The sequence below is a fragment of the Mustela nivalis genome (genome assembly GCF_964662115.1).
Source record: "Mustela nivalis genome assembly, chromosome: 17".
In the NCBI taxonomy this organism is placed as follows: Eukaryota; Metazoa; Chordata; class Mammalia; order Carnivora; family Mustelidae; genus Mustela; species Mustela nivalis.
The window spans coordinates 33,352,091-33,364,415 of NC_139036.1; the positions used below are offsets into that span (position 1 = coordinate 33,352,091).

At 38.6% G+C, this 12,325-nt stretch overlaps 1 protein-coding gene across 5 annotated transcripts in view; it reads right to left on the reverse strand.

The window, feature by feature from the left end:
- Positions 1–7: 7 nt before the first annotated feature.
- The window catches only part of TOM1L1 (target of myb1 like 1 membrane trafficking protein), a 58,098-nt gene continuing 45,780 nt past the window's right edge, over positions 8–12,325 (reverse strand). For 4 of the 5 annotated variants that reach the window (XM_082707699.1, XM_082707701.1, XM_082707697.1 and 1 more), the window contains 5 exons: positions 7,577–7,628; positions 5,585–5,687; positions 4,838–4,919; positions 1,263–1,327; positions 8–689 (listed from right to left, as the gene is read on the reverse strand). In XM_082707699.1, the coding sequence (XP_082563825.1) occupies positions 1,264–1,327; positions 4,838–4,919; positions 5,585–5,687; positions 7,577–7,628 (301 nt within the window). In that variant the 3' untranslated portion in view covers positions 8–689; position 1,263. The remainder of the gene's footprint in view (positions 690–1,262; positions 1,328–4,837; positions 4,920–5,584; positions 5,688–7,576; positions 7,629–12,325) is intronic. The other variant, XM_082707698.1, reaches the window with a different exon arrangement.

Below are 12,325 nucleotides of genomic sequence, written 5' to 3' on the forward strand. Positions count from 1 at the left end.
TTAATTGTTTTAATAGGAATCTGTCATTGTAATTTATGACATAAATGAATGCACAATTTATTCTAAATATTTTCTAGTAGTGTTTGTTCCAAATAGAGATCATCTAGTATTACAAAGAATTGTATTTAAAGGCAACTTCAATAAAGAGTCCAGTGACCTTTTCAAGGTATCTGAAATGTAAACTACAATCATGAAGGCTTTTACAAGTTATAATTCTAAACAAGTATTATTTATAAAAAGTACAAATTGACTTTTACATTCAACTTAGTTAAATGAAGGCACTCAATAGTCTTCATAATTATTTTGTAATAAAATAATCTTCATCTACTCTTATCACAGCTGTGTGAGGATTTCTTTTCTAAAAGTAGGAAGCCCTGTGAAACCGAAGCTGCTGTCATTAAACTAGTTGGCCTCAGTACAATGGATTTTTCTTCTGTTGAAGTTTTAAGTGAATATATGTTACAACCAAGTTCTTTTGAGATAAAGTTTAAACTGTGGTCTGGAAGCATAAATATTCCTGTGGAATTGTTACTCTTCTGTGAAGCTTCATTACTGCAGAGGAGAAATGTTCCACTAAGCTTCTGATGTACTGGTAGGTCTTGTCTTCTGGGCCTCAAAGTTTCACAGGGTCTACCTTTTAGAGAATTGGCACCTTTAATGTAGTTAGTGAGCTGGTCATCGGCCTTCCCCTAGAATAGAAAGAATATAGCCGCCCTTCAACCTTTCCTTTTCTTTCCCCATTCCTACATAACAAGAGAGTTACAATCTAATGCAGAAAGGTGGGCATGTACTACTTCAATGGGGGTAGGTGTGAAGGGAATAAATAAGGTTAATGGGTTACTGATGGCCATGCATTCATTAGTAAATAAAATAGGATGACTGATATAACAAATAGGAAGAATCCAGGCCTATCTGGATGAGTAATGAGTGGGTTTCACCAGTTAGTAGATACTAACTATGTAAAAAATAAAGGTCTATTTCAGTGCTTAAGAAGTTTCTATTGATCATTATTTTTGTTAGCATTAATATTTCTGTACCATAAACCAACTTCTACATTCCAAAGATTCATTATTTTTAGTAACAAGCTCACAAAAATTGTATTTCATTATAATTTGAGTGATTAGGAGAAACTTTTGTACTAAGATTTCACTCAAAGTGTCAGACTCAGATGGCCTTTATAAAATGTAAATACTGAAGAAAAGGGACAATTACACTGGAATTCTATAGAATGGGGAATGTATGTTGTATAAGTTGAAGTCTACCTCAGCAGTCACTTTGACTTTGAGCTCCTTTCTGCTGATGAACATCAATTTCTTCATAAACAGCTCTGAAAAAAACAAACCATCATGGCAAAAGGGTTATTATATTTCAAAGTACTATTTTGGCTTTTAACTACCAACACCTTAACTAAAAATCTGCCATTTTAGGTATTCAGGCTGTATCAGTGAATAAAAACAGATCTCTGCCCTTGAAGCTTACATTACATTATAGCTTTCTTGGAGCCTAATGTAATTCCCATGCATCTTACAAATATGTATCTCGTATAACCAATTCATTTTAGTTGTGACTCAGTGAAAAATGTGGCTCAAATTTGGACAGTTTGCTCTCTGCTTTACCAAAAACAAAAACAAAAACCAAAAAACAAAAAATTCAGTTTTTCCAGGTTTCAAAGCATTTAAAAATACTAACATTCTATCTTCTTAACCTATGTTATTACAGTTGAAACTACTGAGCCCCCTTCAACTTATGTCATCTCTATACCTCTATACCTCATTTATAGTAATTTTTCATGGCATCGTTCAGTTCTTTTTATCTGTCTTACATAGGCCTATACCTAAGAAAACATCTAAACCTACAAATACAACATTGATACAGTATAGCAAAACATAGCTGGGGAAAGAAAATCTTATAAAAAAATCATAGTACTGCGAAGCCGTGTTCATCAACGTTACGAGGACCCAAGAGGGTCCAGAAATTTTAATGTATTTCCACAAAGCTATTTCAACTTCTTTCACTCCTCACATCTCTGGTCCCCCTCCTCTTACCACTCTTGGTCAGAAACCTTACTTAAAATTAAATGCCGTGGTATGGAAACTTGCTCATCTCCCTATCACCAAATCTTCATCTTCTTCACCTATACCATCTTTCTGGCTACACCTGGCTTCTCAAACATGTTACTCACTCAGTCTTCCCCCTTTTTGAACTTCTGGTCTCCCTGTCTATTAGATCCTACTGGTCAGCATTCACAAATGCTCCATCATCTATTTTCTAAAATAAGGGAGTCCTCAATCCCATGTCTACTTGGAGTGATCATCCCAGTAACCTCTAGCTACCAACCTGTTGGCCACAATCCCTTCATATGGAAGTTTATAGTGTCCTCTACACTAACCATCCCTACTTCCTCCCTTCTGTTAACACACTAAAATCTGGCTTCTCTCCCCACCAATCTAGCAAAACAGCTTACATCAAGGATTTCCTTCTACTTAATTCATTAACTAGTTTTCAGTCATCATATCCTCTTTGATGGTTCATCACAGCTGTATACTCCCTCCTGGCTTCCAAATTGCTCTTCCACATCTGCTAATAATAAGGTCCCTAATGCTCTCTTTGCTCTTGGCGTTAGCTGTTCATTTCCTTGAATGTACCCAAACTCTGTCTACTCACAGTCTTTGTACCTGTTGTTCCCAGGGCCTACAAAACTGATTCCCAAACTTGTCACCTGACTGATACTTGAAGGTCTCAACCTTATTGTCACTTCCTCAGGCTTTCTCTACCCCTCATTTAAATTAGTTCTACCTGTTACAATCTTTCAAGTCACCATGTTCTTTCATACCATTAACACGATCTGTAAATATATGTTTGCCCGTTTGCTTTCCCTTTTTTTTTTTTTTTTTTTGAGTATGTTCTATGGAAACAGGGCTTGAATTAAGGACCCTGAGATCAAGCGTCAAGACACTTAACTGACTGAGCCACCCAGGTTCCCTGATTTGTTCTTCCACGCTAGATTTAACCTCCATGAGGATGGGGAGGACGCCTCTCACTCAACATTATAAATTAGGCATCAGTCATTGTCCTTGGCATATAGTGTTCAAGCATTTGCCAGATGAATCACGTGTACTTGTATGTATACAACATAAATATTGTACTCCTCCTATCAGAACAGAAATTCTTAACGTAGGGTTCATGGACAACTAGTGATGTGAAAATTTCACAACTTTTTCTACAAGGCTTTGTGGTTTTCCTTAGGGAGAATTTCCTAAGGTGAATTTTAATGGAATGAAACACCCTACCCCTCAGAAAGTAAGAACATCACAATGGTAGAGGATTCCAAAGCTCCACTTCTTCAGCTTTTCTTCTCACTCTCTCTCAAATTTAATATCTGTTGCACTGCCATATCTACTTAAAATTTCCTAATTAACTGGAATATAATAAACTCCACTTCCTCTTTGGATGCTATGTGATTCTGATTCCTTAAGTGACAGATATATTCAGTGATACTTTATCAACCAGAATGACTTAGGGAAATTTTGCAATCCTACATTATGAAAAAAAATATTTAATGAACTTCTAGGGGCACCTGGGTGGCTCAGTGGGTTAAGCCTCTGCCTTCGGCTCAGGTCATGATCTCAGGGTCCTGGGATCGAGCCCCGCATCAGGCTCTCTGCTCGGTGGGGAGCCTGCTTTCCCTTCTCTCTCTGCCTGACTCTCTGCCTACTTATGATTTCTCTCTGGTAAATAAAAAAAATCTTAAAAAAAAAGTAATGAACTTCTAAGTCTGTTAAAATTCATAAATTATTCCAAAATGGATCATTGCATTATTGGTTTAAAACCAGAGGTCAGACCCTCAAATGTTTAACACATGCCAGGCTGATCAAATAAATGGACGAAGCGGGCTAGCCGGGGCCTGATCAACTGCAGCACATACCTTGCCTTAATGAGGCAGCTACTACTCAGTCTTAACGTAGTGCTAGCATTTAAAAATGCAGGCCTTGCTTTGTCACAGTACCAAAAGAATCCACAAAACCAGATACATACATACATATAGATATAGATATAGATATAGATATAGATATAGATAGATAAATTGATAGATTTTTTTTTTTACAATATCCCAGTTTTTAATTTTTGGCAATTAATTTTTAAATGCACGGTTTAAATTCCACATAGGTCAAACAGAACACAGCTGTAAGGAAGATACTGCCTAAAGGCTGTCAGTTTCCTAACAATGGTTTCTATAAATGTGCTTTGATCCTTTTTAAGAATTCTGGGGGTAATCGTCAGTCAAAGTATTAAAGCTCTAATGAGCCTACTTACTGTTGCATAAATATATACACTTGACCAACATGATATCATAAAATAATGCTCTAAGACCTTCAAGTTAAGAAGACACGTTTACACTAACTAATGCTTTATTAATCCGTTTTAAGTTGACAGAGTGAAAACTAAAAACAATTTTTTTTTCTGATTAGTAAAGAACAGTTAAAATAATCCATCAATGTGGTATTACTTATGTCACCAATTAGCGAATATAGTGCCCTTCTCAAGCTGGAGAGAACCTTTCTCCCAAGGCATCTATAAGGAACCCGTTAATGTACACGATGGTTCCGGTTATTTCTTAATGTGCAGCCCCAGCATTTTTATTTTTTAGTCACAAGGCCGAGCACAATAAGACCATTAAGAGCAACAGCCTCCATAAAACCTCTTAAGTCATTTTTAATAAGTTCATCAATTTCTGCCAAGACCTAAACAAAATTAAATGTAAAACCAAGCTCTGTTAGCTCTGTTACCAAAAGGAACCAAGACGAAAAATAAATTAATCATTTTGTAAATGACTTACTCTGTAGTGACAGCAGGAGCTAAGGGATCAAACTCCATTACCTCGTAGTAATTGGGTGGCTGGAGATCATTCTTTGTCAATGCTTTAGGCAAAAAACAAAAACAAAAAAAAACACCCAACCAGTAAACACACATTGTATTTTTCAAGAACACTAGCACAATTAATATTCTCTTTATGATTCAGACTTCAAACATTAGGCCCTAAAAAACCCTGACAACCAGAAATAAATGCAACTGGTATTCTGATGCTATTCCCACATGCAACAAATTATATATAACAAAAGGTCTTCCAAACTTCAGCTAAAGATCCATTTATTTAGCTCAGCATTCCAAATACAACATTCAGCACAACACAAGCATTTTTATAATCTAATGTCGGTCATAATGGTATCTGCCATGTATTTACTTCATGGAGCTTAAAAGGGCATATGAATGGGCGCCTGGGTGGCTCAGTGGGTTAAGCCGCTGCCTTCGGCTCAGGTCATGATCTCAGGGTCCTGGGATCGAGTCCCACATTGGGCTCTCTGCTCAGTGGGGAGCCTGCTTCCTCCTCTCTCTCTGCCTGCCTCTCTGCCTACTTGTGATCTCTCTCTGTCAAATAAATAAATAAAATCTTAAAAAAAAAAAGGCATATGAAGTCTTCATTTTTCCTCTCTCTATACCTATTTCCAATCAGAAGTAAATCTCTGACAGACTTCTATATTCTCACCAGTTTTCTTTTTCAATGCAAATAATTGGTCTCAAATACCTGGATGATTGCTGGGCAAGGAAGGCAATCTCTGGCTTGATAGTGTTGCTGGAATGTTCTGCAGACTAACTGGCTGTAGTACTGAATTTGAATATTCTGGAAACTGAAGAAAGCATAACACAATGTTTAAATAAACATTCTACATTAAGCTTTTCTTTTGTTTGTTAGATTCCCAGGCTTCTAAGTGGCACTATTCCAAGAACCATATACTTTCAATTGGACAAGAATTAAAAATTACGAACTATTACTTTTTTAGGTAATAACCATTTATAACACTTACTACTTTTCTCTCTGGTTCCATGCCCACTGTACCTCATTTCCCATACAAAATGTAAAATTAACATGTTGCTTTAAAAAAAAACATGTGGCTCAGTTTAGCTTCTGTTATTTCCCATTGACTAAAAAATCTCACCCTCAAACAGGAAAATAAATCTTAACCCTACAGAAGGGCATAAGGTGATGACATCAAATCAGAACTGATAAAGTCTTAGAAATATCTTTCTTCTTGTAAAGTCCTCATTCATTTCACAAATATGTCCTGGGCACCTACTAGATGCCAGGTACTATAAATAGGCCAAGACCCTGTACCCTTGAAGCAGACAATCAACAAATCTAAATAGATGTCCGATAACAAGTACTCTTAAAAACAAACAAACCAACCAACCCAGCGTAACAGGGAGAATAAAGCCTGGAGTAGATGGGGTGGGCTACTGCTGTGATAGTAGTGGTCAGGGAATGCCTCACTGTCGGAGCCCTGACTGAGGTGGGTGCTGGGGAGTACCTAAAGGGACACAAGGTCATCTCTGAGGCAGAGGAGACCAGTGTGGCTGAAGCAGAGTGAGCAAAGGAAGAGAGGTAATGGGAGAGGAGAGATCAGCAATTTAGGTTTTTACACAGTAAAACAGAAGAGGAAAAATCATAGGGGGCTGTAGAGCAGTTAAGTAATACATGACTTTTTTTCCCCCCCATTCTCCTAAGACTGCTCTGGTTTGAGAATAGATTGTATGATGGGGATGGGGGTGGAGAGGGAGGTGAAGGCTAAGGCAGAGTAACCTGCCACTGCAATATCCATCTGATGGCCTGGACTGGCATGCAGAAGTGGAGGCAGTGAGAAGTGCCTAGAAAATAGGTCTGCTGTGAAGGGAAAAGGTGAAAAGGTAGAGGTCATGCACTGTTTTCCAAGGTTTTGACTTAAGCAACTGAAAGAGTGGAGGGGTCCTTGACTAAGGTGGGGAAGCCTGAAGGAAGAGCATGTGGAGAGCCAGGACTGGGAAGAACACAAAAAGAGATCACTCAGAAGGCGGATTTGTGAGTTCTGAGTTTAGGGAAGGGGTTTGGGCTGGGGGTACCAGTTGTAAATTGTCAGAGTCTGAATGGTATTTTAAGATACGAGACTAAAAGACTGGAAGAACAAATGTGAAAAGAGAAGTCTGTAGTCTAAGCCCTGGGGTCTGCAACCCTGGAAGGCCAGCAGAGGAGTGGAGGCCAGCAAAGGAGATAGAGAAGTGGAATTAAGAGGACAAAAGTGAGTGGTGTCTGAAAGGCACGTGTGCAAAAAAGGAAGAAGTGAGTGATTCTGTCACCTGCTGCCAATAAATCAGGTAAGATGAGCATCGAAAATTACAGTAGTAGATTAGTAATAATGAAGGTGACTGGAGACCATGAGAAGAGCTATATCAGCACACTGGGAAGAATGAGAGCCTGTATGAAACCCACCAAATAGGATGGAAGGAAAGAAGAGGAGACAGCTACTATAAACACTAAAGGAATTTTGATCTGTAACCATTTTTCTAATAGAAGTAAGATTCAGCCCGCCTATTTTGAAAGGCTAAAAATAAGATAAAGAGAGATCCTAACAAGGACTGTATTAACAGGTTATAGAACATATAACACAACACTGAAAAGAACATGAGATTTAATGACCAGGAATTCCTTCTCAGCCATGATAATCTGCTGCCTGGGGTGCTGCCTGGGAAGGGTTTCAGTACTTACACTTTCATATGTAGGACTTGAGGTGATGTTTTGGCTGGTCCTTTGGGTAAACCTAGGAGAGTATGACAAGACAGCTTGATTACCCTATAGTGAGAGCACAAATGCCAAAGATGACTTCCTATGAACAAAAGCTAAAATAAACCTTCAGACTGCAATGAAATATTAATTTTATATAACGGTCATCTGGTTTTAGTGCCCATCAGCTTTTGATGCCCAAATACCAAAGAGAATAAAGACAAAGCACTATCTCATGGCGGTGGTAGCCCCAAGATCCTGAAGTATACATACTAGTGAGAATAAGCCGTCAGTTTTTCCATCAGAGAAGCTATGACCCTGTCATTTCCTGAAGGATGAGAAGCAATCCAGAGTAGAGGTTAGGAATGAGGCAGGAAGGGCCCTAGTTTAATGTAAGATAGCACACACACACACTTCAGTTTGTCTTTCCCACTGAGGGCAACTAAAAAACCTGGGAAGGATGCATGGGACAAATATTTGAGGGCTGATAAGTAAACAGTTTATAGGATAACTGGGAAAGAAGACTAGATTTTGAGTATCACCAAATCATTGTGAATTTAACTCCCCCCCTACCTTGTATACCCAAACCTGAATGCAATACAGCCTAAAACCCAAGAGTGGGCAGTGAGAACAGCCAGTTCCAGGAGAAGCTCTTTTGTTCTCACTCAAGGAGCAGGAGACAGAAATCCTAATGCTCAGAGATAGTGTGGAAATTCCTTTCCCCCTTTTTTTTCTTTTTGTTCTCTCATCCTCTAAACCTGAGGCAATCCCAAAGTGGCTGAAGTGACAGTAGAAGCAAGAGGGACCTGCAGAGGTTTATGCATCAGAGGGGACCCTTCTTCTCCAACAAGTGTAACTGTGGTCCCAAGGACAGCACAAACACTGTCTTGCTGGTTTTTTTCTTTTCTGTCCCACCACTTGGTCCCAGACACATACACAGTCAAGGAAATGCATCACATATAACAGGGCAACTGAATCTCCAGCTTTCTGACTGGAGGAACAAAAAGGCAAATCCTAGAAAAGAAAAACACCAGAGAAATAACAAAGGGGGGAATTCAGAAAAATCTTAAAAAGTTGTTTATGACATCCTGTGCTCACTCCTTGATCTGTGCCTCTGTGGATTTGATCCCAATCAGGATGCCAAAGATTCTGAGAACTAAACACATAGCCATCCAGACCTCAGAGTGGCACACATGAGACAGATCAGAATAGCACAACAAAGCTTTGAAAACATAACTACTTTGGAACCAGCTACCTCCATATTACCAAATCCAGCACAAAGGCAGTAGGCTAAAGCTGAAGCATGAACCCAAGGAGGTTGTTTGCCATCTAAAATCAAAATAGCCCCATCCTTGACAGGATATAAATAAGAGGAAGTGTATCCTAACATTAAAAATGCCTAGGATACAATCCAAAATTACTAGGCATGTGAAAAACTGGAAAAATTTCAACAGGCAAAAGAAAAGGCAATCAACAGAAGTCGGTATCAAGAGGACACAGATGTTAAAATGATCTCAGATTTTAAAGCAGCTATTATACAAGTGCTTCAACAAGCAACTGTGAACACTCATCATGCAAAAGAGATGGGAATATAGAAAGTTGTTTCAAAGAAAAATAAGATACAAAGAAGAGCCAAATAGTAACTTTAGAATCAAAAATATAATAACTGAAGTTTTTTAAATTTATAGAATGAGCTCCCTAGAAAAACGGGGATGACAGAGGAAACAGGCAGCAGAGAAATCCAAGATGGCAGAGGAGTAGGACACCTTAGTTTTGTTGGGTCCCAGAAATGCAGCTAGATAGCTATCAAATCATTCTGAACACCTGTGAACTCAACCAACAATCTAAGAAAATAATAGCTGCAACTCTACACATAGAAAAGAGACCACTTTCTTCAAGGTAGGAGGTGTGGAGAAGTGAATCTGAGGTGATATATTGGAAGATAAACCATGGGTGGGAGAGAGCTCTGTAAGCTGACTACCCAAAAGTGATAGAGCAGCAGAGCGCAAAATCAGGACTTTTAGAAGTCTGCTCTGGTGAGGGACATCCCAGCCTTGAAAGGCACTCAGGTGGCAAAGCAGGGCAGAATCTTAGGTGGGACAGTGTATGGTCTCAGAATCAAGGTGCTAAATGAAGAAGATATGTAGCCATGAATACTTTATTCAGCAAGGCTATTATTCAGAATAGAAGGAGAGATAAAGAGCTTCCAAAAAAAAACAGAAATTGAAAGAATTTTTTATTACTAAACAGACCTGCAAGAAATATTAAAGAGTAGGGCACCTGGGTGGCTCAGTTGGTTAAGCATCTGCCTTTGGCTAGCACTGGGATCCTGGGGTCCTGGGCTCAAGTCCCACGTTGGGCACCCTGCTTAATGGGGAGTCTGCTTCTCTCTTCTTCTGTCCCTTCTCCCTGCTCATGCTATCTCTCAAATAAATGAATAAAATCTTTTTTAAAGGTGGCGCCTTGGTGGCTCAGTGGGTTAAGCTGCTGCCTTCGGCTCAGGTCATGATCTCAGGGTCCTGGGATCGAGCCCCGCATCGGGCTTTCTGCTCAGCAGGGAGCCTGCTTCCTCCTCTCTCCTCTGCCTGCCTCTCTGTCTGCTTGTGATCTCTGTCAAATAAATAAATAAAATCTTTAAAAAAAATCTTTTTAAAAAATCTAAAGAAATATAAAAGAGGATTCTTTAAGCAAAGAAAGCACCCAAAAGTAACACAGACCAGAGACAATATAAAGAAACAGTGACTTTACAGGTAATACAATGGCACTAAATGTGTATCTTTCAATAGTTACTCAGTGTAAATGGGCTAAGTGCCCCAATCAAAACAAAACAAAAACAAAAACAAAACCCATTTATATGCTGTCTACAAGAGACTCATTTTAGACCCAAAGACACCTTCAGATTGAAACTGAGGGGGTGGAAAATAATTTATCATGCTAATGGACATCAAAAGAAAACTGGGGTGGCAATCCTTATATCAGACAAATTAGACTTTAAACCAAAGACTATAATAGGAGATGAAGAAGGAAACTATATCATACTTAAAGAGTCTATTCAACCAGAAGATCTAACAATTTTAAATACTTATGCCCTTAACATGGGAGCAGCCCATTCTATAAACCAATTAATGACAAAACTAAAGAAACACATAATAAAATAATAGTAGGGGACTTTAACACCCCAATAGCTGCAATGGACAGATCATCTAAACAGCAGAACAACAAGAAGCAAGAACTTTATTATTATTATTATTATTTTTAACTTATTTTTAAATTAACATATAATGTACTATTTGTTTCAGGGCAGAGGTCTGTGTTTCATCAGTCTTATACCCAGAGCTCATTACACCACATATGCTTCTCAATGTCCACCACCCATTTACCCTTTACCTCTAACCCCCTCCCCTCCAGCAACCCTCAGTTTGTTTCCTCTGATTAACAGTGTCTTATGGTTTGTCTCCCTCTCTGGTTTTGTCTTGAAACAAGAGCTTTAAATGACACACTGCACCAGATGGACTTCACATATATATTTAAAGCATTCCATCCTAAAACAACAGGATACACATTCTTCTTGAGTGGACATGGAATATTCTTCAGAATAGATAACATACTAGGGTCACAAGTCAGGTCTCAACCAGTACCAAAAGACTGGGATCATTCCCTGCATATTTTTGGACCACAATGCTTTGAAACTGGAACTCAATCACATGAAGAAATTTGGAAAGAACTCAAATACATGCAGGCTAAAGAACATCCTACTAAAGAATGAATGGGTCAACCAGAAAATTAAAGAATTAAAAAAATTCATGAAGACAAATGAAAATGAAAACACAATTGTTTAAAACCTTTGGGATGCATCGGGGCGCCTGGGTGGCTCAGTGGGTTAAGCTACTGCCTTTGGCTCGGGTCATGATCTCAGGGTCCTGGGATCGAGTCACACATGGGGCTCTCTGCTCAGCAGGGGGCCTGCTTCCCTTCCTCTCTCTCTGCCTGCCTCTCTGCCTACTTGTGATCTCTCTCTGTCAAATAAATAAATAAAATCTTAAAAAGAAAAAAAAAACCTTTGGGATGCATCAAAGGCAGTCCTAAGAGGGAAATACATAGCAATACAAGCCTTTCTTGAGAAATAAGAAAGTTCTCAAATACACAACCTAACCTTTCACCTAAAGTTGCTGGAGAAAGATCAGCAAGCAAAGCCTAAACCCAGCAGGAGACTAGACATAACAAAAATCAGAGCAGAAATCAATGAAATAGAAACCAAAAGAACAGTAGAACAGATCAATAAAACTAGGAGTTGGTTCTTTGAAAGAATTAATACAATTGATAAACTCCTAGCCAGACTCATCAAAAAGAAAAAAAGGAGGACCCAAATGAATAAAAATCATGAGTGAAAAAGGAGAAATCATGACCAACACCAAGGAAATACAAACAATTCTAAGAATATTTTATGAACAACTATATGTCAAAGAATTAGGCACTCTGGAAGAAATGGATGCATTCTTAGAGACATATAAACACCAAAACTGAAACAGGAAGGCACAGAAAACCTGAAAAGACCCAGAAGCAGCAAGGATCCTGAAAAAGTGATAAAAAAATCTCCAAGAAAAGGGGGCCAGGGCCAGATGGCTTCCCAGGGGGAATTCTACCAAACATTTATTTAATTTATTGAAGATTTTATTTATTTACTTGACAGACAGAGATCTCAAATAAATCTCAGACAGAAAGGCAGGCAGAGAG